This window comes from Cavia porcellus, unplaced genomic scaffold (genome assembly GCF_034190915.1).
Source record: "Cavia porcellus strain 051 isolate PalLab524CR breed Dunkin Hartley unplaced genomic scaffold, mCavPor4.1 scaffold_11, whole genome shotgun sequence".
Lineage (NCBI taxonomy): Eukaryota > Metazoa > Chordata > Mammalia > Rodentia > Caviidae > Cavia > Cavia porcellus.
The window spans coordinates 30,669,833-30,694,570 of NW_026947494.1; the positions used below are offsets into that span (position 1 = coordinate 30,669,833).

The 24,738-nt window shown below is 32.3% G+C and overlaps 1 protein-coding gene across 2 annotated transcripts in view; it reads left to right on the plus strand.

Annotated features, from left to right (window-relative positions):
- The window catches only part of Nipbl (NIPBL cohesin loading factor), a 161,233-nt gene that overhangs the window by 81,478 nt on the left and 55,017 nt on the right, over positions 1 to 24,738 (plus strand). For both annotated transcript variants that reach the window (XM_063258090.1, XM_063258089.1), the window contains exons 10-11: positions 5,876 to 7,501; positions 21,550 to 21,732. In XM_063258090.1, the coding sequence (XP_063114160.1) occupies positions 5,876 to 7,501; positions 21,550 to 21,732 (1,809 nt within the window). The remainder of the gene's footprint in view (positions 1 to 5,875; positions 7,502 to 21,549; positions 21,733 to 24,738) is intronic.

Here is a 24,738-nt window from a genome sequence, read left to right on the forward strand (position 1 = left end):
TCCATCAGTTATGTTAATATAATGGTACTTCTTCAACAGTTTTCTGCCAAAACAAGTTAAACTTTTGTAAAATTACTTTAAAGCAGGTACATTTAAGGAAAGTATATATACATGTTTATTAGACTGTTATATTTTAGTTCGCTTATACTGGTGCTTTTTTTTTAATGGTGCTATCTTAATGTGATTTTTTTTTTTAGTTACCAAATTATGGAGTTTTAAGTTAATTTTAAGCAGCACACTTTAAGAATCAAGAATCTTTTGATGGTGATTACAGTTAAGTGTTCCCTTTTATCTGACTAATAGGGTGAAGTTTCTAGACATACCTATCCTGAGTTTATAGGTTTACTTCATACTTTATAATCAAATAAAAGTAAATCCATGGTATGTTCTTCATAAACTGTCTACACTATCCATTCATACACTGTCTACAAAATCCCTTCACTATTTTGGAAGAGACTGATGAATCATTGTTTGAAATTAGTGATTTATGAAGTTGATAAGAATATACACATTTGATTATCCAACCTAAAATCATGCTTTATGTTTAGATTTATGATTAAAATAGTCTAGTTTGATACGAAGTTCTGTTTTATTCCTTTGTAATTGTTGAATAAGTGCGCTTGATCCTGAGTAGAGCTCATTTTTCTATATGATCTTGTTCCTTATGTCACAAGATCATCACTATGTTCCTGTGCTAAGAAACATGCTGAAAACTTGTGTTATATCTCCTATCATGGTTTTTAAAGATTATTAAGATTAGTTAGAAAGTACTGAACTGTGTGTATGTGTGAATTATAAATAAGTATAAAAAAAGAGATTGCTGAAAGTCTCTATTTTACTAGCTAGAGAAGTGGGATTATTTTTTAGTGTTCAAATGAACCTTTGATATTAATGATGAAATAAATTTGCTGTTTCCTTTTTTCTGATTTGTAGTATGGGGTTCAGGAAATAAATTACTATAAAGATGTCAAAGTGTATCTCCTCTTCTGACTGCTTTAAAAGTAAATTCATGTCAAGTAAAGAAAGGTATATTTCTCACTTTGTCTTGATAATATTGACCTATCAAAATTCTTGAATCCTATGACAGTCCACCTTACAAGAAGTGTATAAAATTGTGACTTCTTGATGTAGAAGTGTTAGTTGCTTAGATAACTGAATTTAATGACATTCAGTCTGTGTTATAGGAAATGTGTGTTCTTTTAAAAATTTAATTTTTAAGTGATTTTTAGTAGGTAATGAACAAAAACAAGAGAAATGGTGAACTTTTTTTTAATTAACTTTCCTGAACCCTACTGTATCACATTTGTTGAAACCAAAATTTTTGGTTTTAATAAAATGGAATAAAGATAAAGGTAATAAGTAGTTTCAATTGCATATTAGCAAACCTTTTATACTACTAACTTCTTTGAGAGAATTAAACAAAATCAACATACAATGTAACGTTCATGTAGAAAGTTGTAATGACTTTCAATTTTCTAAACACTTTACAATCTGTGATGATGTGACTATAACAAAGGTTACTGAAAAGCATAAGGGTCAGAGCTGACTTCTTAGTTGTTTTCTGAAAGCCCATGTTTTTATTGTTTTATAGATTTATTTGAAAACTTTTGGAACCCAACACTTTTCATATGAACCATGTCATTTTGTGTTCAGTTTCTGCATTGTGTGCTGAGGTAGTATTTTAATGTAAGAAATTACCTTGAGATTTTAAAAAGATTAAAGGTATATATATTGCTTCAAGGTGTTAATAGGCATGGTAGTAAACAAAGGTAAAATTTTCATTAAGTGATTGTATACTCAGCTCTTAGAGGAATTACTTCCTTGAAATTAATTTATAACTAGTTACCATTTTTACTTTTTAGTATTAAATTCTAAAACTGACTTTTAATAACTGTAAAAGATGGCTCAGGAGCTTTTCACAACTATCGTATTACTGGTAATAAGGAACAAACAAGACATGTCTGGCCTATATGGTTTTACTGAGTGCTTAAATGTACTCTATAAATAAGATTTAAAAGTTCAACAAACATAACTGATAATTGTGAAATTCAAGAAAAGGTAGTAGTCTTATTTATCTAAACTGTGGTAGAACCTGATATACCCTGGTTTCAAATATAAGAGATATTCATCTGACTGTTGGATATTTATGTCCCCCCTCTGCCTTTTGTCCCTTATACATTGATAGGGTTACTCTGTAACCTACTGTGTCATTATGTTCCAAAAAGACCTTTTTACCAGTCTTTTTGCTCATACTTGTAACATCTATAATTACATAATTTTAAAAGGCTATTCATCTGTGCTTCTGGGGTGTCCTATTACAGACATTAATATCTCTTTCCTGTGCTGAAAGTTCCTGCTTTCTGTTGTTGAGGAAGGAGTTCTTTGTTCATCTTTACTTATTTCATCTTTTCCCAAGGTCCACTTTCCATGTTAGCAAGTATAAGAAATGGCCTTCACTAAATAGTTTATAATTTTACAATATTCTAGTACTGTAATCCTTATAAGAAGTAAATTACAGGTTGAGCATCCCTAATCCAAAAATCCAAAACTTCTTTAACACTATATTTCAGATATCAGAGGATTTTGAATTTTGGACTAAGGACAGAGGAGGGATGCTCAACCAGTAAAGTTACGCAAATTTTCCAATATCTGAAAAACTGCAGTTGTAAACACTTCAGTCCAAGCATTTCAGATACGAGATACTCAACCTGTATTACGTTCTGTGATATGGAATAAGGAGATGAGAATTTGGGGCAGGAATAAGATAATGAGTGGTTACTCACTCCGTTGTGTAAGTTTACATCTGGCATGTTTCTGTTTTTCATATTTGGCTGTTAAGTATTCAGTTATTGTTCTTTCCACTTTGTTTTTGATAATCATTTGAACTGCATTTAAATAAGTGATATAGTTTTTCTTATAGTGTACTTGAGCTTAGAATTTCTGTAAGGATGGATTTTATTTTCAAAATAGCATCTGGATGGCAAGTGTTTGTTGGTTTTGAAATTATGATGTCCTTTTGCATGCATTTTCTTTAGCAGTACATGAATTGTGATAGCTAATCTTAAATTTCTTGACCCTGAAGAGAGTTTAAAATAATCAGTGTATCAAATACTAAAATTATTCTTCATGGAGATGGCTTTCCATCATTAGGTGAAGGTTGTGAAGTAATGAAGATGTAACAGAAGTGGGTAGACAGAAGTGACCTATACAGATTCAGAACCATGTTACAGGAATATATTCATCATGCAAGTCAATCAGAAAGTGAATGCTCTTAACATAATCCAGGAATCTCTGCCACAGTGATGAAATTTTTCAGGGTTTTACAGAAGAGGTGAAGTACTTTCTAATAACTGAGAAATTAAAACTATATTTAGGTATATTTTATGTATAGTAGAAAAAAATTGTAAGATTTTCTCATTCTTAACATATTACTTATATACAAATGATTTCATGTATTTTTATTATAAATAATCATAGGATCTGTGGGTTAATATAGTTAAATTGAATATGATAATTACTTTGACAGTAACTTAATTTCCTTACCAGACTTGCATTTTAATGACAAAAGGTAAATTGGAATGATTTAATGATCTATAAACCCTGAAGTATTTTATAATTCTGTAACAATCAATCTTCTCAGCTCTTTTAATGCTTTTTTCCTGAAAAAAAAAAAATCATTCATATTAATAAAAGAGTGAGTCACAGATTTTATAAGAGAAATAGAATACCTGAAATCAATGTTGTGGTTTTTACTTATACTCAGGTTACCATTATAATGACTTTGAAAAAGCATATGTGTTGAAAGTATTAAAAACTTAGGTTATACTTTATAAATTTTTAGATTTTTTTCATAAAATTTTAAAGGATAAGTATAAAGTGGTAAAATGTTGCATGTATAAAATGGTAATTATTTGATATGCCTTATGGCAAGATAAAAAATGCACATTTATAATCCTTTTTATAATCTGGGAAGCTGAGGCAGGAGGTTCAAATTTTTAAGACTGCCCTGGGCAACCTGATAACTTGGTGAGACTCTATCTCAAAATTAAAACTGAAGAAAACAGCTGCAGATGTAGGACGCGGACGACCCAACCGCCCACTGAGAAAAACTTACCATGTACCACAAAACATTTGAAGAGAATTCTATGAACATACATTTACTATTCTCAGTTCATTTTTCCCTTAGACATTGATGTAGAAAGCTTCATATAAAATCCTAAAATATTATAACAGAGGAAATAATCTCATGATAATGTATTTAGTATTATCATTAGTTGTTTTGGAAATGGAATATATGTAGTGATAGACTTGACCTCTGAGAACTAAAGGAGCAGACTTGGTTTTACAAAAAAAAGAAAAAAAACTAGCAAATATCCAAAGTAGGTGGCTCTGGGGATCAAATTTGGATATTCTGATACACTGTGCAAGTACTCTCATTCCCAGTATCAAAATAAATTTCAATTACATTTGATTAGATTTTAAATTGGATTGAACTGCTTCTTTGAGAACAAAACAATGGAATTTTGATGTGTAAAAGAAGCATTATTATAAAAATTTTTTACAGAACTTCTTTCTCCAATGAGGAAGTGGCTTTTACTTGTTAATTTATCTTCTAACTTTGTGATACTGTTTTCCTTAAGTAATACATTTCACGATAGTGAATATTAAAATCTTTTTAAATGACTAAAACATTTCTTGTTAGAACATTGTCAAGCAGTTAGTTCAGCAAGTAAATAAAGTAGGCAATATCTCAACATGCTATAATGTTGAATTAGCTAGAGATTCAGTTTATAGAAAATAACCTATCTGCTGGGTGTGGTGACGCCTGCCTGTAATGCCGTCACTTGGGAGCCAGACGCAGGAGTATCACCATAAGTTGGAAGCCAGTTCAAGGCCTCCCTGCATTACAGTGAGACACTTTGTCCTGTCCCATAAGAAAAGAAAATGAACTAGCAGTCTTAATTTAGAAGTAAAATCATGTGCAAAAAATGCCTAGCTGTTAAAAATACTGTAACATTTATTGCAGTAGAGGGTTTGTTTTTCCTTAGGTTTCAGTGTAGTATAATTCATTCGGAGGTCAAAATATAAATCTAGAACTTTATATTCAAGAACTAGAAGCACTTTTTATCAGTGGAAGTTGCTTAAGACCAATTTGTGTAAGAAATTATATATGTGTGTGTATATATGTATACATATATATATATAGAGAGAGAACTTTCTTACTCTGAATTTACTTCTAATATTTTTTGTTAGCTTTTAAACTATCTGTACTGACTATCTGTACTGTTAATATCTTGAATGATTTGAATTCTGCATTATGACAGATTATTAACTTTTTTCTTGCTCTCAGCATTTAACCTTTTGTTTAGTGGCATGACTTTTTCCCCCGATTTCATTCTTTTCAATACTGAAATGTAGTAAAAAGTTATATTTTCTGTTGATACGTTGACAGAATTGGGGCCCTTAATTGCTTTTGGTTAATAGTTTATATTATCTTAAATTACAGTAATTGTCTTATTCTTAAATAATCTGGTTTCTCCTCGAAATACATGAACATAAATACATGTTTGTATTTGATGTAGTACAAATTCTATTCATTTTATCTCATTGCACTTACACACTTAAAAACTGTGTTGGTAAAAGCCTTTCTGCAATATCTGATAATATTTATTGAGTTAGCAAGCATTAAGGTTTCCTCAAACTTTTATTTTAAAAGTGTTATGTCATTCATGCTTCCTATTGTATATCTGCATATTTGCATTCACTACATTTTAAACAAGTTATTACTTTAAAAAGATAGTCAAAGTCCATATCGTTTTTCATAACGTAAGAATATGTCTATTACTGATATTGAATATTTATCTTTAAATTTCAGATAAGCCTTTGAAAAAAAGAAAACAAGATTCTTACCCACAGGAGGCTGGGGGTGCTACAGGAGGTAATAGACCAGCTTCTCAGGACACGGGTTCTACGGGAAATGGGTCAAGGCCAGCATTAATGGTTAGCATTGATCTTCATCAGGCAGGAAGAGTGGACTCTCAGGCTTCTGTAACTCAGGATTCAGACTCCCTAAAAAAGCCTGAAGAAATCAAACAATGTAATGATGCACCTATTTCTATTCTTCAGGAAGATATTATTGGAAGTCTTAAATCTACACCAGAAAACCATCCTGAGACACCTAAAAAAAAGTCTGATCCTGAGGTTTCAAAGAGTGAAGTGAAGCAAAACGAAAGTAGGTTGTCAGAATCTAAACATAATGAAAACCGATTGGTGGAGATGAAATCAAGTGAAAGTAAGTTAGAAACTAAAATTGAAACCCCAACAGAAGAACTTAAACAGAATGAGAACAGAACTACCGAACCCAAACAAAATGAGAGCACTATAGTTGAATCTAAACAGAATGAAAATAGACTATCTGATACAAAACCAAATGACAACAAACAAAACAGTGGCAGGTCAGAAACAACAAAATCAAGACCTGAAACCCCAAAGCAAAAGGGCGAAAGCCGACCTGAAACTCCAAAACAAAAGAGTGATGGACGTCCTGAAACCCCTAAACAGAAGGGTGATGGACGACCTGAAACTCCAAAGCAAAAAAATGAGGGACGTCCTGAAACTCCAAAGCAAAAAAATGAGGGCCGGCCTGAAACACCAAAGCACAGGCATGAAAATAGGAGGGATTCTGGAAAGCTATCAGCAGAGAAAAAACCTGAAATGTCTAAACATAAACAAGACATGAAATCTGATTCACCTCGGTTAAAATCAGAAAGAGCTGAATCCTTAAAGCAGAGACCTGATGGGCGATCTGTTTCTGAGTCACTAAGACGAGATCATGACAGTAAACAAAAATCAGATGACAGGGGTGAGTCAGAACGGCATCGGGGGGATCAGTCCAGGGTTCGAAGACCAGAAACATTGAGATCCTCAAGTAGAAATGAACATGGCATTAAATCTGAAGGTTCAAAAACTGATAAACTAGAAAGAAAACACAGGCATGAATCAGGGGATTCAAGGGAAAGACCATCTTCTGGGGAACAGAAATCAAGACCTGACAGTCCTCGTGTTAAACAAGGAGATTCTAATAAATCAAGACCTGATAAACCTGGTTTTAAATCACCAAATAGTAAAGATGACAAAAGGACAGAGGGTAACAGGAATAAAGTAGACAGTAACAAAATGCACCCTGATAATAAGGCAGAATTTCCAAGTTATTTGTTGGGTGGCAGGTCTGGTGCATTGAAAAATTTTGTCATTCCAAAAATCAAGAGGGATAAAGATGGCAATATTACTCAGGAGACAAAGAAAATGGACCTGAAAGGAGAACAGAAAGACAAAGTAGAAAAACTGGGCTTAGTTGAAGATCTAAATAAAGGAGCTAAACCTGTAGTTGTTCTGCAAAAACTGTCTTTGGATGATGTTCAGAAACTAATTAAAGATAGAGAGGATAAATCAAGAAGTTCCCTTAAATCTATCAAGAATAAGTCATCAAAGTCAAATAAAGGTAAGAATACTTCTGATGTTATTGGTATTTTTACCAGCTTAAGTTTTAAGGTTACTGTGCATGAAATGTGGCAATCTAAAAAAATGGAAAAAATGCTACATGAAAATAGAACATTTATATAAAACAATAGTGAATTGCTTTCAGGAGTATAAATAAAAGTTCTTAATGAACTTTTTGCCAGCCTTACTCAGCTACATATGACCGCCATGAATTTTGACTGTTGATTGGTTACAGAGATAAGTTTTATTGCCATTTAGTTGTTTCAGATATTTCCGAAAGTTGCCTATTCATTAAGTGAATGATGATATAGTGGAATATATGTGTTTTAACTCTTTAAAAGTTATCTTGACTATAGAGGTAATCCATTTAACAATGGAATAATACTTAAATTTAATTCCCAGCATCGCATTAAAGCTATGTGATACGTAAGAGCTAATGTTATAAATTATTTTAAGAAAATTAAGGATCTTATGCTGTTTACCTGTTAATATCTCTCCCATTTTATTATTGGTGAATAACTTGAATTTGTATATTTTAGAAAAATAATTTGAAAGATTATTTACTGGAGAGACTGTTAAATAAGTTTTATATTTCAAAAGTAGATAATTCTGGCCATTTAATGCAAAGGCAAAAGAGAATATGTTTACTTCTTGGGCTAAATTGTAAATTTGTAGAGATGGAGACTGTTATTTTTGCATGTTTGGCAAATGAAATCTTCTGGAGACTTATGTAAGATTGTTTGTGGGTGAACATTAGGAAGACGGAATCTGAAGTGCTGAGACTATAATGGCAGTTTGTGCATGCAAAAAAATATTATTTGGTGTTTTGTGTTTACTTACGAAAATATAGTTCTTTAGTTAACACTGTGTAGCCTATGCAACCTAATAACATGATTTAAAAAGAGAAGTAGAAAAGAAAGAGCTAGAAATTTGATTTGAAGTTTTCATTCTGTAAAGGAATTTTACTATAAATTTAGATTTATATTTACTTAGAAGCAAGTATGTGAAATCTAGAATTATACTGTCCAGTATGGTAGCCAGTAGTCTCTTTTGGCTAGTCAAATTGAAATTAAGTAAAATTCTTAAAATTCATTTCTTCAAGTCACACGTGCCTGTTGACTACCATATTGTTCAGCACTGATGGGATATTTGCATCATCACAGAAAAAATTGAATTGTGTAGCAGCACTGAAGTATATTAGGTACAGAAGATGTAATGATTATAATTTCTGTAGCATACTGTTACAATTTATGTTTCAAAAACAGCTCTTTGAAAACAGTATTACTATGAAGAACTATTCAAATAAGTAACTTACGGCTAATCTATTTTTATTGTTACTTGATCATTACCAAACTTTGTTAATTTATTTTGTTTTGTCTTTCAAATATAGAAAAAAGATTGCTCCTGAAACATTGGTGTTTTTACTTTTAGTGAAGCTTTTAAAGTTACATCAATTAGATCTACAAAATTAATATATTCTGTTCTTTAACTTGAATGCCTCTTCTCATATTTACTTGTTAATGAAAAGAGATTTTAAAGAATATGGAGCTAGTATAGGAATTGTCATCCAGAGAAAGATTTTCTTCAGAAATTTTCTGTGAAAGTTCAGGGGTAAACTGGACACGGGGCACACGCCTGTAATCCCAGAACTCGGGAGGCTGGAGCAGGGGGATCTTTGCAAGTTCAAGATCAGCCTACGCTACAAAGTAAGCTCAAGGCCAGCCTGAACTGCATAGCAAGACCCTGTCTCAGACAAAAAAGAAAAGAAAAAATTCAGGGGAAGCATCTGTTTATAAAGTAAAGAATATAATTATGCAGTTCTAGAAGAGTCAGTTGAAAGATGGAAAGTGGTACCCTTTGTTCCCTTGATCTGGACCATCTTTCTCTTCCTGCCCTTGTCAGCTTACACTAATCTTGCTTTTTAAGCTCTGTTCTAACAAGTTTTACAACTGCTTAAAGAACATAAAAAATCAGAGTAGCTCCAAATTAGTAAAGGCTGTCTCACCTTCCATAGTTTTTTCACATGTAATTCCATTGCCTATGAATGTCGGCTAGTGCTAATACATATCTATCATACATTTTCAACACAAACTGTGTATAGCAAAAATGATGACATTTAGTATACGTAGACTAGGTTTCTGTCTACAAGAGTGATACATGTGTGTACATGTTAGCCTAGATCTAGGCCTGTTAGCCTAGATGTCTGCCTTTTAAGAGTGATGTATGTATATCATGTGCATGTTTATATATGCATACACATATATTAATAATATATCAGTAATTTTGCAGAGTTTTTCACTGACAGTATTTCAATCATTAGATTTATTTCAGGATGCCATGTTAGCTATCTTTTCACTTTGTGTCTTACAATCTATTTTTTTTAAAGTAATGTTCGACTTTCGATTTCAGTTTAGATGTCTGTTCCTTAAGTATTTATGGTGTTGTGGATTTTTATATTACTTGTATAGAAAGCATAGTTGTGGATTCCTGGTTCTTTGTAGTACACCAAGATTTTCTCTTTTACTTTTTTATTTTATGAAAAAGTAAAATTTCATAACAGAATAATAGTCATTAAAACACTGTATCATACATTCAAAGTAGAGTACAAAACATAAACCAAAAAGATTCCCACAAAACAGACAGGTAATAACACAAAATTTTCTATTCAGAGAACTAAATTAACAGTACAAATGAAGCAAATTAGCGTACATTAAAAAACTTGAAATATATTTTGGGAAAATATTTTAACTTCTCCCTACTTCCTATTTATCTCCTACCTTTGTATGTGTGTTGTGTTTCTCATATAAGAAAGACCATGTGATGATATTTGATCTTGTGTATCTGACTTGTATCAGTCACCTAACATTTATGTTCTCAAGCTACATCCACTTACCTCCAAATGCTTCAAATTTATCTTTATGACAGAGTAGAACTCCATTGTGTGTGAATACCACATTTGCCTTACCATTTATATGTTAATGGACATATCATTGTTTCCAAGATCTGGCTATCAAAATTTTAGTGCACAAAGATTTTCATTGCAGAAGATTTGTTGTTTTTCTAATTAAAGAATCAGTCACAATGTTGCTAGAATACTTTTATAATTGATGTCTAGGACCAAAATTCTTAGCAGGTTTTTCTGTCTTGGAAGAGCCATGGAGTTCCATTTATAAATATTTTATCTAATGTTCATATATTACATACTCAGTCTTGAGGGTAATTTGAAATTCCCTTAAACAGCTTTAAGCTGGTAAACTTTGAATGTGTAATAGAAATATATATTTGTACTAGTTTAGATTACTCATTTTTGCCTTTTGTATGAACATAGAGAGCAATATGTCTACATTCATAATGTCTTGAGTAATATATATAATGATGTAATTAGTGCCTATCGAATTTAATAGAGACTGCCTGGCTGCCTTTTTCAGAAAAAGTTTTTGGGTACAGATTAAAATGATAGGCTTATTTTTTAATTTCTCTCACATTTTCATTTGTAGGTATTACACAGTGGATTCTGTATCGGTCCCGTTCTTTTTTTATATCTTGTTTATTCCTTACAATGAGTATGGGCAGACATACTCTTTTAAAAAGAGAACCTTTTAAGTGTTTAAAATATTTTTGTTATCTTTCAATACTTTCATTAAATACCAAAAAATATATAATCATTAAAAATATTTATCAAAATATTATTCAGGGGTATCCTAATGTACCATGTCTCCAAATAAAGTCAGTTAAAAATAGGGTTATGAGATCCTTTAAGACGGCATGATCCTGTGTTATTTGCATTGTTCTGTGATCTGTTTTGTTTTGTTTTGTTTTATTCTTTTTAAAGTGAAAAAAAAATGGCACGATCTTCAGCTAACATGTCTTACATGCTGTTAACAGCTTAATATCAGTAATTACAAACTTTAATAATTTTATATTTTTTAGAAACTCCAGATAAAATATCTTACCTTTATATCCAAGGAAATGGTTTTTTTCTTTCCCCTACTTCCCTCAACTAATGTATTTTTCTTCCTGATTTGTACTTAGTGCGCTATGTAACATTCTTTATCAATTGTTGTGATTATCCTTCAAACTAAAAGCAGCTCCTGATAGTGACCTTTACAGAAATTTTACTAACTAACTATGAGGTCAACAATAATTAATCAGTATAGTCTGATGACTACAGTTCTTATTAGACTTCATTGGAGTGGTTATTTCACCTCAGTTTCCTCATGTGGTAGCTACCCTGCTGAATGGAGATGACTACATTAGCTGGTTTACTTAGCACTGAACAATAATCAAATTGGATTGGCTTTAGAACTGTCAGCTTCTCTGAGTTTGACAAAATATATTGTTTCTTAGTGCATTTGTAGCATTAAAGATTATTAAATATTCCAGCCTATTATAAAGAAAATATATTGAGAATTCTCCAGTTCCTAAATTTGAGAATTCTCAATTTATTTTCCCTATAATAGATTGGAATATTTAGTAATCTTTAATAATATGATAGTGGAACTTTATTTTGGTTTATTTGAGCAGTTTATAAATTATCTTTCCATACAGCTCAAATAAAGACTTCAGTTTCAGTGACATCTTCAGATGTTTGGAGAATATGTACTACGGATGTTGGCATAAAGCCAGGCGTGGTGGCGCACTCCTGTAATCCCAGCACTTGGGAGGCTTAGGCAGAAGAATCGTTTGCAAGTTCAAGACTGAATATCAGTCTGAACTGCATAGAGAGACCCTGTCTCAAAAAGACACCCCCCCCCCCAAATGCTGGCATAATACATATTTTAAAACTTGTGCTCATGAGTTTCATTTTAGAACTTTTAGATCCAAATTATGCTTAAAAAGCAGTTAAAATGATCTCAGGAGATGCGTTAAGCAGAAACTTTTGATAAAAATTAAGTTTATTTACTAGAGATAAGCGCCTGTCTTGCAAGCAGGCAGTCGTGAGTTCGATCCCTGGTACCAATAAAAAGGAAAAAGACCAAAAAAAAAAAAGTTTACTAGAGATAAGTTTTTTCATTCTGTGTCAAACCAGCCCTAAAATAGCTTCTCCAGGATTCTCATCTCTGTAGACACAGATATATGATTAAAGAGCTAGCAAATATTAATTCTGAGTGAGCCTTCTATTTATGAAAGAAATAATCTTTCACATAAATTTCCTATTATATAAGAAAAAGTTAAACTATCCCATAAAAGCGTCTGGTGCATGATTAAGATAATTACTACTTGATTCCACAATATAAATGAAGTGAATTTTCAATATGAATAGAACTCAACCCCAACCCACCCCACCCCAAAATTGGAATTCTCTGCCAATTTTTAAAAATTATCCTTTTTTTAAAAAATTTCTTCACGTTTGCCAAGCAGGCACTTTCACTGCTGAGCTAAAACCCCAGCCCTTAAAATTCTCCTATAAACTCACATTAAATTACAGTGCAGGATGCAGCAGAATCAAAACCTTAAATAAATTACAACCTTTCAGAGTTTGCTTCATTCACTTTTAGAATAGTAAATTGTCTTTACACAATAAACTATCTAGACAGCATCTTTCTTTTTATGGTCAGTTTTACAATAATTTTATAACCAGACACGGTGTTAGTATCAATATTAAAACAATAGTGCAAAACCTAGATTTTTCTTGAATATTTCTTTTGCCTGTTTCATTTATTTTATATTCATTAATGTTCTTTCATTTGCTACAAACCAATTTCTTTTTAGTATTTTGTTCATAGAATAAACCACTTTGCAATGACAAACAGTACAAAGATTGATTGTATCATGACTCTACTTACAGGGAAGGTGTCATTTGTTCCTTTTGAATAATTATGAAATGATCAGAAGTCAACAGACTTTTTCTGCACAGAGTCTTGTAGTAACTATTTTAGTTTTATGGATTACTTACATGTAACATTGTAGTACCAAGGGGAGTGAATGTGTTGTGAATTTTATTTATAAAAACAGGTGACAGGGAGAATTTCATCTCTGAGGTCTTGCCGCGCCTGATACAGCTACAACGTTAGCCAGGTATGCTGGTGTACAACTGTAATCCCAGCACTCAGGTTTATATAGGTGAATGTGATAACTAGATTGTTTATTCTGTAGCAAGTATGACCTGAAATTTGTACTTCCCACTGCCATTTGAGTATATATATGTGTATATCAAAAGATAGACCTAGAGTTTTAAATTATTTATAATTCTTACCTGTTTGCAACTGTAAGTATGAAATTAAATATATTTATTTGCTTTTTAGTACTCATACTGGAGGCTTATTCATTATTAACATAAAATTTATATGCAGTAAAAATATTAAAATTTACTCTATATAGACAAGTACCTTTAAAATACTTAAAAGTTGTCACATTACTAATTTGGAAATCTTTTCCCTTCATGGATATACTTTTGTATTTACCAGTACAGAGTAACTAAGAACTATCTTCAGCATTTCAAAAGAACTTTCAATTGGAAAAATTTAAGACCACATGTTCATTCTAATCATAACACTAAGCACCCAGAAAAATCCTTTCTGGATATTTTCATCATCCCTAACATTTTACTAATTATTACAAATACAACACAGTGGTCATACTAAATTTATGATCTCATGGAGATATATATGGGTAACTGCAGAGATAATGATATTACTGTTCTTAAGGCAGAGGGTGCTGGAGTTCAAGTGGATTGTTAGAATAAGGGTAGAAGATAAACATGGCAAGTATAGGGAATTTAAACATTTAATTCATGTTTAGAGTGCAGTACAAAAGTAAACTAAGGCTAGATTGCATATTGTTTTCCAGGCATTTCGTTAAGAAACTATCAGGAAAAGAAAGCCATTTCTAGTTACTTTCACTAGAAAATGTTCTTCTACATGTTATACAAATTCAGCCTTATGTAATAGTACTCAGTTGAGTAGCTAATAGAATTTATTTTATTTTTTAATTTACAGTGTTGGGGATCAAGCCTTGGGTTTCACACATTCTAGGCAAGTGCTCTGCACCTGAACTATATGCCTAGCCTAATAATATATTTTGATAGTTGATCAGATTACCTACATACTTGAATAGTACAAATTCCACTATACAAATTTTATTATCCTTCATTCTCTATTTTCTGGTTTCTTCACTATCTTAAAATGGTCTATATGATACTAGTATATTAATCTAATCTTTCCTTACATGGGATAAGGTAAGTACATAATGGTAACACTACTACCTTTCTTAAAAAAGTTAAATTCATGGTGGTATCTTCTTAACTCTTCTCCTGTATTTTTCACATAGACTTATTAAATAGCTTCTAGAAAATTTGTGTTCTGGTGTCTCCTTCTTCTAGTCCATTCCACAAATTACTACTAGAGCAACATTTCTGATGTATAGTCCAATAATACCACTTTTATTCTCAAAATGACTTTCCTAAAACTTGCCTGTTTTTATAGTTTCCTATTTTATTTTCCCTGTTGGAGATTTTGCTCTGTATAAAGCAGATCATTTACTTAGAATGTTGTGTTAATATTATTAACTCCTGCTTTGATCCTGTTCTTTACCCCCTGTTCCTCCCACTTTATTTTACCTCATCTTTGTTGAAAATCACCATCTTGGGGCTGGGGGTTTAGCTCAGCAGCATGCATCAGTTCAATCCCTGGTACAAAAATTTTTTTCATGAAAATCACAGTAATCTTTATTAAACATCTCCTTATTTATCACAAATAATCATTGATTCTTTTCTTGTTGTCCTAAAACATAAATGTGTGTTTCTTTGGGAAAATTTTCACTCCTATCACAGATGCCTTTCACATAGATGCAATATCATACTTACCATTTTGCATTTTTACAGTGCTGACATCATGTATAAATACCTTTTAATGTGATACATTCCTTCCTGTGTTGTCCTTCTTTTGGACATTTTAAGGTTACAGTAGCTAAAACTAATCTAAGCTGCTTTCTGCACAGAGCTTTTTCATTGCATTGAATTTTTTTTCTTGGGATAAATTTGAAAGAATGTTATACAATTTGACATTTGCCATATTTTGGGTTTTTCTGCTTTTTGAGTATAGTCTGAGTGTACATAGATCAGCAAATTACAAGAAGATCTATAGAATTTAAAAACAAAGTTTGGATCATTTAAAATAGTGTCCAAAAGCCTTGTGTGTTAAGGTTAACTGTGTGTGTGTATGTGTGTGTTGCAGAGACTCAAGACTGGACCTCAAGCATGCTAGGTGCTCTACCGGAGTTACAGTCTTGGCCCTTTTTAAAGTTTTCATGCCATGATTCACTAAATTGCCCAGGTTAGCTTCAGACTTTGAATCTTTTTGCCTCAGCCTTCTGAGTACCCGGGATTACAGATGTAGCACCAGTGTAGTAGCACTACACCCACTAGTTAACTTGTAAAGCCATCACTACCCACCTACAACCCAATGGAAGATGATCTTTTCAATAAAGATCATAAAGTACTCATTTGTCTTGTTTAAAAAAGGAGATATATATGGTGCTTCCTAGAACAAATTACATAAAAATAATTTATAGAATTTCTGAGTGAGTCAATATTTTTATAGGGCTTCAAGAATGTAACATTGGAGCCAGGCATGGTAAAAGACCAAAAAAGTAAAAAAAAATAACATTGGCAACTTTTACATCATAATGACAGGTATAGTTTGCCAAGCTCTCTGATACAAGGTAGCTAGTATTCTAATTCTAGGTTATAATGAGCAAAATCTTTTTGGCTAAATTTGAATATATTAATCGAAGTAGTTCTTACATTGTACCTTTATCTTATGAAATATAGGACAGAGCCCACTGTGTCAGGTTAACCTACAAAGATGTTTTTACTCTTACTTCACTGTATTTTGAGAGAAATGGCAACTGTTAAGTTTACAGGATTTTTAAATGATTTTTATAGTGACCTGAGGCAAGAAAACATATGTTGTGCCCTATTTTATTCTAATACTTTGCTGTTAATTTATGTGGTTTTTTTGTATTGGTTTCAGTGGTATTTCTCAGCTACTGTTAGGAAAAAAAAAAAAAAAAACTGTAAGTTTGACCCTGACATCTCCTCCTTAAGCCAAATTTATTTTTGTAATCCTTCATAAGCATTAAACTTGCACCTAGCATCAGGGTACTCTTACCTTTTTATCAGAAGTAAGACAGTTTTTTACATAAAATTATCTCATAATATATCACTTCCAGTTAGCCTGAACCATTGTATGAAATCTAAATTGCTCTGATTATTTGTTTTCTACTTTTCTCGGTGATCAAATATACCTGATCCCCTTATATTGAGACATTACTTCCTTGGTAATGTATAGATCATCAGTTACTCTAATGACAGTTAACATCTACCATGGAAACTGTGTCACTTTCACTCAAAATGAGCCTTAAAATGAGTTTCCTTTTTGTTGCTTTTTCTTTTTTTTTTTTTTAATAGCATTTTACACTTTTTTTTTCTTTTTTTTTTTTATCAGTACCAGTCATCAAACTCATGACCTCCTGCTTGCAAGGAGGTGCTTATGCCACTGAGCTAAATCCCTGGCCCCTTTTTTGCTTTTTCAAAATGACTACCCTAATACACATCAAAATTCTTCCTTTGAGGCCAGTATTTTGTGACCTAAAAATTTTTATTTACTGATATTCCATATCCTTGCATTCACTGAGGATTTTAGTCCCCAGTGGTTTTTCCTCTCTATCCATGGTTTAAGTGTGGTTCATGTAGGAGAAACACTCAAGGTCCTTATAATTCAGCCTCTTGTTTTTGTTTTATTTTTCAGTTTTGGGTTTTGTTGTTGTTGGTTGGTTGGTTTGTTGTTTCTCTTCAAATCATTTCATTTATTTCAATTCTCAAGTGTTACTACTTAATAAGGTTATGTCATCAGTAGTCTATACTCTTTCCATAAACTGCCTGTTAGTAGCTTCACAAAAGGTAGTTGCTTTGTATTAAGAAAACATTTGCACCAAAAAAATGTTCTCAAAAAATATCAACTCATGTAGGATGACAACAATGGAGTTAAAGATCTGATTGGTAGTTCTGCTGTTACAGCTGTAGGTTAAGAAAAGATATGTCACTGAAACACATGCCTCCCCAACTGTTTTGTAGTGATTTACAAAATTTAGAGATTCATATGAGTTTCTTGATTTTGTTTCTGAACATGACTGGTTTCACAATGATGACTGAGACTTTAGTCTCAAGTATTAATAAGGGTTTTTTTTTAATAACAGGGTTGTCTTTGTGTTTAAAAAACAAAAGCACATTGATATCATATCGGTGAATCTTGGACCACAAGTCTTTTAATGACTTCTAGTTGTAATAACTGGCAAATTCATTAATTTGGGTGGCCTAAGAGTCCTAAAATGTAACATGGCTTCTTGAAAAATATAACATAAAATTACATTATCCCTCAAGCCAATAATTTAAAATTTTGTGATAATTTAGAAATGTGATTTAGAGAAAAAAGTTAATTAGGACAAAATGAGGTGAAAAAGATAATCATGATACGAGCAGTCTTCAGTCTTTAGGATGGCAGAAGATAATCCTTAAATCATCAGGGCCTTTAGAAATAGACATTATGTTTGCATTGAAGAGATGATTTCCTCCTAATTAATGTGAAAGAATGTAAGTAAATCCATACATCATGATGATAATTTTAGGTACTCACTATATACTCATTTTTATTAAAACTAAAGCAATTAGTTTGGATCCTTGATAATGTATTGAAGATCTTAGGACAGAATATAAAGGAAGTCATATTTTATTTTTAATTAAGGAATGTGATTGTATCAGTTTATAACATGATTCATAAAAAGGATGTGATTCTTTCAAAAAATATATAACCTGTAAATAGATGAAACAAGGTTCTCTTTTGAAGGACAGTACAGTCATTGCTAGAGGTTTGTTTTTTTTTTTTTTGCCAGAAATAAAACATATGATCCTTGAATTATTGTAATTCAAAGGTACACAGCAGTAAAATTTACCTAGAGGATATTAAGGTACCCAGGTTGGTTAATATTCTTGTTAATTTAGTAAATAAGAGTGAGTAACGTACCATGAATGCATATTAATAATAGCATTACCAAATAGGTATTTAAAAAACAGGTTATTTTGTATTTCAGCTATTGTGAGCAATATTTATAAAAAGAAAGCAGAGACTGACATTTTTCTTGAGACAATTTACATTAATTCTGAATTACTAGTGTCAAGCCTGTATGTCTTCGTGATATAAATTTAATGTGAAGAACAAACATTTGGGTAAAAACAAAACGCATTCGCTGGCAGCTAGGCATGTATCTCAGTAGTTAAGCATGTGATTACCAAGGCTGATCACAAAGTACAGTGTCTCTAAAGTTTTAAAAACTTACAAAAGAATGAGACAGATTGCTGTCAACTGTCTCAGGATGCTACCTTTACACAGACACTTATTCCATCATTCTTGCCACTTTCTGAAACAGTTCTGGAAGTCATCTTTCATATCTTCATGAAGTGTAATTGAAAAAAAGTGATCCAGCAAGTGTTGCTGCCAGGTGCCATCCAATGGAAAGACAGGCTCATAAAAATGTTACGATATATCCACATCAACCTTATGCACCAGATCTGGCACCATGAATCTTTTGACTCTTCCGCATTGTCAAAAGGTCCATGAAATGTCTGTATTTTAAATGACATCATGGTATCCACATCAAGGTAGCCACAACAGTGTAACTATGAAGACCAAGTGGCAAGAACAATGGAATAAGTGTTTGAATCAAGGAGATTACTTTAAAGGGATTAATGACAACGTTTCTGTTTTTGTTTTTGTTTTTAAAAGAGAAACATACAGGAAAATTGAAAAAACAATCAAAGAAAAAAAAACCAAAAAGCCAAATGACAACATCAACAACAAAAAAATAGTGATACAGGATTTCAAAACAAGATGATAGGAATTTAACAGTGATTGTTTTATTGCATAATGCTATCTTCGAAGTAGTTGCTCAGGTTAATGGCAATGTTTTTTCACTGTAATAATTTTTTAAAAATCTAAACATTCATCATTTAGTTCAATCAATCGTTATATTTGCAAAGCTTTCAGTTTCAGTCTCTAGTACCAAGGCAGGGGATATTGATGGAGAAAAGGCTAAATATTTTTGGGTTATCCTACTTACATACCTAAAGGGATTATACAAAACTTTTCCAGTTTTAAAGATTTCAAAAATGTACTTATTTGTCTATAAAATACTGCAATTTGCAAGCTCTAAAGGGAAGTGCCATTGTAAGTAAACATAAATTGTGAACCACATCATTAAGCAATCAGTAAGCATTTGTTGACCATCTCTGTATATGTACACTTAGTTACAGCTCATGTGAAAAGTGGAAAAAATACACTTAGAAATTCTCCTTCCATCAAAAAAGATATACTTAATTAGAGGTTTTTCAGGCATTAAAGGTTTAGATATTAGACACAGAATGTATTTGGAGCTGCAGATGATGACAGTACAAAACTAAAGTTGATTTATTGCCAATATTTTTTTAAAGAGGCTCTCACAAATAAAATTTCAGTTAAGAAAGCCAATACAGTAGTACCTTGGTTCACAAACTTAATTTGTTCCACGATTTTGGAAAAGATAGCCACATTTGTGTTTGTGCAGACAAGATGGCCATGGTTGTGTTTTATCACCCAACATAGAGTGTGCAAGCCACAAAATTTTGCCAAATGCTTTATTGTAAACCAAACTGCTCACAAATAAAATAGGTCATGAACCAAGTAACCACTATAAAAAGAAACAGTACATGACTTACAGAGACAAATGAGTTAAATTATGTTATAAACACTTAAAGATTCTCAGTGAAATCTTTAGGATATTAACAGACACCAAAAGTTGAGTAAAATTGTCATCATGAGTATGTTTAGAAGAACAAAGCTGAAACAGCTCTTCCATAATATCACATAAAAGCATCAAAACAATAGAAGGGTTGTTATTCCATTGAGGTTAATACTGTTACATTCTATAGGTTGAATTATTTGATTGTGTTTTCTTGAGATTTTGAAATGTGTTTGCTATCTCTATATATTTTTCTGTCAAGATGTATTTTTATTCTTTACATAAGCACTATTGTTACTTAAATGTTACAAAGCATACTTTTAGTGTTGATTTGAAGTTGCTAATATTTCCTGCTATAAGCCACTAAGATAATCTTTGTTCCTAATTCTTAAAATTTATCAGGTAAGGCGTCATTTTTATAGTTCCATCCAAAAATTTGCATAAGTAAGTTAAAACTGTCATATTTAGCAGTCATCAAGGATAACTTATCCCAAATAAATAGCTTTTGCTACTTCTACTTTATTTTTAAATTGTCGAGAAAATGCCAGCAACTCATTTCTTTATAGAAACTGTCCATATGTGTGTCTGTTGTGTAGGTTTGGGTAGTATGATGTTAAGGACCCTTACTATAGTATGTAGATATATTTTTCTGTACTCTTTCATGGGAAAATACGAACTTCATAACTGACATTTATATTTTAAATTAGTCTATTCCATTTTTCGTGTTTCTGACATATTCAAGAAAAAACAAATATATAATTTGTCTGTTTTTAAATTCTACGTAATTATAGAAGCATTAACATGCTACTCAATTAGCCAGTGATAGATAAAAGCATATTGTGTAAGGCTTATATCCCAGCTAACCTACACAACTACCAAGATCATAAGAAGGAGATGGTAAGTATCTTCCAATTCTTCTCATTTGTGCTGAGTAGCAGAATTAGTTTCAGACTAGATAGGCCTATTCCAGACACATAGAATATAAATTTGTGTGCAGTACTATCAAAAACCTAAAGTGTTATCTACCTGCTAATACTTGCATCTCTGGTTTCAGAAAAGTTTTAGTAAGTGCAGAAAGATCCAAGTGTTGTGTCAAAAGTAGATAGAACAGTGCTTAATTATTGTAATGTGTTATGTTTTAAGTTTTTGTGTAAATACATACACATAAATGGGTTATTTTAAAATGACAAAAACAATACTAATACTTTATTGTGCTAATTTTGCTGAAGTCTTTCTTTATCTTCAGATTTAAATTTTTTTCTTACCTTTCATTAATAGGTAGTATAGATCAATCAGTGTTAAAAGAATTACCCCCTGAACTCCTGGCAGAAATTGAATCCACCATGCCACTTTGTGAACGTGTGAAAATGAATAAACGCAAGCGTAGCACAGTTAATGAAAAGCCAAAATATGCTGAAATCAGTTCAGATGAAGATAATGATAGTGATGAAGCTTTTGAATGTAAGTATTATATACCTTAAAAAAATTTAAAGGCAGATTGGTGTGTTTGTCTCTTAATTTGGGGGTTAAGAGCACAGTAAATTTAACTCTTAATAATCTAGTATACCAAAGGTTTTTTTTTTATTTGTACTTTAAAAAATTGTATGAAAGATGAGATCAGTTGGCACCAAGAAAAAAATTTAAATAAGCTATAATTAATGTAATAAAGGTATGTATCTGTGTGTATTTAACATATGTTTATTGAGCTCCTAGTATATGCCAGGAACTGAGAATGAAAATACAGATGACCCCTGTCTCAGAGTCTTCAGTCTGTTGGGGGAAATATGTGAATAAATTATTGCAATAGAGTGGTGATAGTGAATCCAGGGTGCCGCGGGGACACATTGGATCGGCATACGAATAAGAGTGGGGGTTCAGAATGCTTACTGGAAGAGGTGACACTTGAGTCAAGTCTTGAAGGACACGTAGGAGATAGCCAGAAGAAGAAATACTGAAAACCATACTATCACTAAATTGTGAATGGATTAGCCACATTGTGGATTATCTTTGTGGTTTGGACCTGGCTTCTCCTTTTTGCCCAGCTGTGTCCTGGAATTCCTCCCTTGTTTCACTGTTTTCCAGAGCTGGCTTCTTCACTACACAGCTACCTCTCTACAACACTGTGATCACCTGTCTTTGCACTAGACTTGCTATACCTCGCCTGTCTTCCTACTGGTCCACTGAAAAAGTTCTTCTCTTTTATCCCTATCTTCCTTCTTCTGGAGCAAGAGAATTGAGCCTAGCCAAGAGGGGTCAGCAACCTTGTTTGACTTAAACGGCATTCAGTGGAAACAGACTATGGGAGATCTTCACTTGTGTGCCAACTGACTTAGTCATAATGACCAAAAGAAGTGGGAAGACCACCAGAGTGTTCTACCTTTTCCACGTAGTGTCCATAGATTGAGGTGTGACAAGCAAGGGCAGGAAGGACAGATGCATGCTGCCATTTTTAAGTGTATATTGTTGATGGAAGCTCTTCACCTCCTCCAAACTTTTTAACCAATGTTCATTTACGCTGATCTTTTTAAAATTGTGAGCTCTTGAGCTATGAACAGTAGATTATGAATAATGAACAAATCTGAACAGTTTTTAAATTGAAATAAAATATTCAGCAAAGATAATCTGACAATTATATGTATGGTTGTTATAACTTGTATGATAAAATGTATTTACACACAGTATATTAAAATGACTAAAGTTAATTTTTTAAATTATAATCTCACATTTTGGTCAAATGGGGACAATGGTTAGTTCTGAAAAGTGAGAAAAAAAAAGAAATTTGCTGGCCCAGAAACTCCCATTTTATATATGCTTCTCTACTCCCTTTGCTTCCCCATAAGGCATCACCATTTCTAGAACAGATGTTAAGTTCCTTAACTTCAGTTTTATTTTGAATTACACTTCAATTACCATTGATTGATAGTGGCTGCCTGCATCGCTAAATTATTGTGAATTCTGAATATACCTCAGAGTTAAGTGGAATTGTCTTAAGTATAAAACAAAGGAGATTAGAGTCCCCATGTGTCTCATGCTTGTCATCCATGGCAACCACTACACTTTTCCTTACTGTCTGTTTTGGGAAATGTCTCTTTATATAGGAGCAAATAGCTTCGTTTTACAGCCATATAGACACTGTTATATGTATGTTCAAGTATTTGAAAGCTGTTCCTACTTAGAGAACCTAAGGCTCAGTTATGCTAAGAAAAATAAAAGTTTCTCTAGGCTTTTAAGGCAGTCTCAGAGTAGCTTCCTGATTTTCTTGACTTATTTCACTACAAGTAACTATAGAAAAGGGGCTACAGATGGGAGTGGTGGAAGGATATCCAATTGGTAGTTGACATCAACAACCAAATTGTCACTAAACCATGACCAAAACAGTAGTCAAAATATAGTGTAATGCATAACATAAAAGTGTAATGAGAAAAGTTTTAAGTACTATGCTGCTTTAAGAGAGAAACTTCGAATATTTCATTATAATGTAATCAAATGGCTTCCTAAAATCTATACTAAGGAAAGAGTTTTACTTACTGACAGACAAATGAACTGTGAAGTGACTTTGAAAGTTAAACCGCACAAATTTGAAGAACCATAGCATTAATGTAAAGTCCCTGAGTGCCCCGAGAAAGGTAAAGAGGGGCAATAAAGTAAGCCAAAGAGAGATCCAAGTGAATTTGGAAAGAGAAGGTAAAGGATGCCCAAGTCACATTTGTGTATCTCTCGGCTGAGCCCTTCCCCTTTCCTTCCTCTTCCAGAGTAATTAGGGAAGTGGAGAAAGAACAAGCTGTCCACAGTGAATTGGGATCCTGGTAATTGCATTACAACAATGTGTTACAGAAGTTTAAACTTTAATGAATGTAAAATAAAAATCTACAAGGCCTAGATGCAATTATCACCAGTATAGTATTATTGTATGTAATTGCTAATGGGTACAAGATTGTTCAAGTATTTTCTACACATAGGATTGGGTGCTGAAATAATTGCTCCTGAAATTAAAATGCAGAGAGACTGAAGTAAATCACATTAATCTTGGTTCATAAACCAAACCCCAGGGGACTGGGGATTTAGCTCAGCAGCATAAGCGCCTGCCTTGCAAGCAGGCAGTCGTGAGTTCGATCCCCGGTACCGATAAAAAGGAAAAAGACAAAAAAAAAAAAAAAAGAAACCAAACCCCATTCGAGAACACAGAATAGTATACTTTCTAAAGAAGTTTGCTTGTTAGTTGTCACATCCTTCTTATTTGGTACATATTCAATACTTGTTGAAAAAAATTTAGTAAATGGGATGTTATACAAAAATAACACCCCATTCTCTCTCTCTTTCTCCTGCTGCCAGGTGCTCACATGCCTATTTATATTAATACTTGAAACAACCCATCATTAATGAAATGTACTAGCGTATACCCTACTCAAAAGGATGGAAAATCTGACCTCTCCTGACATATTTTATATTCATGTTTCTGTGTCATGA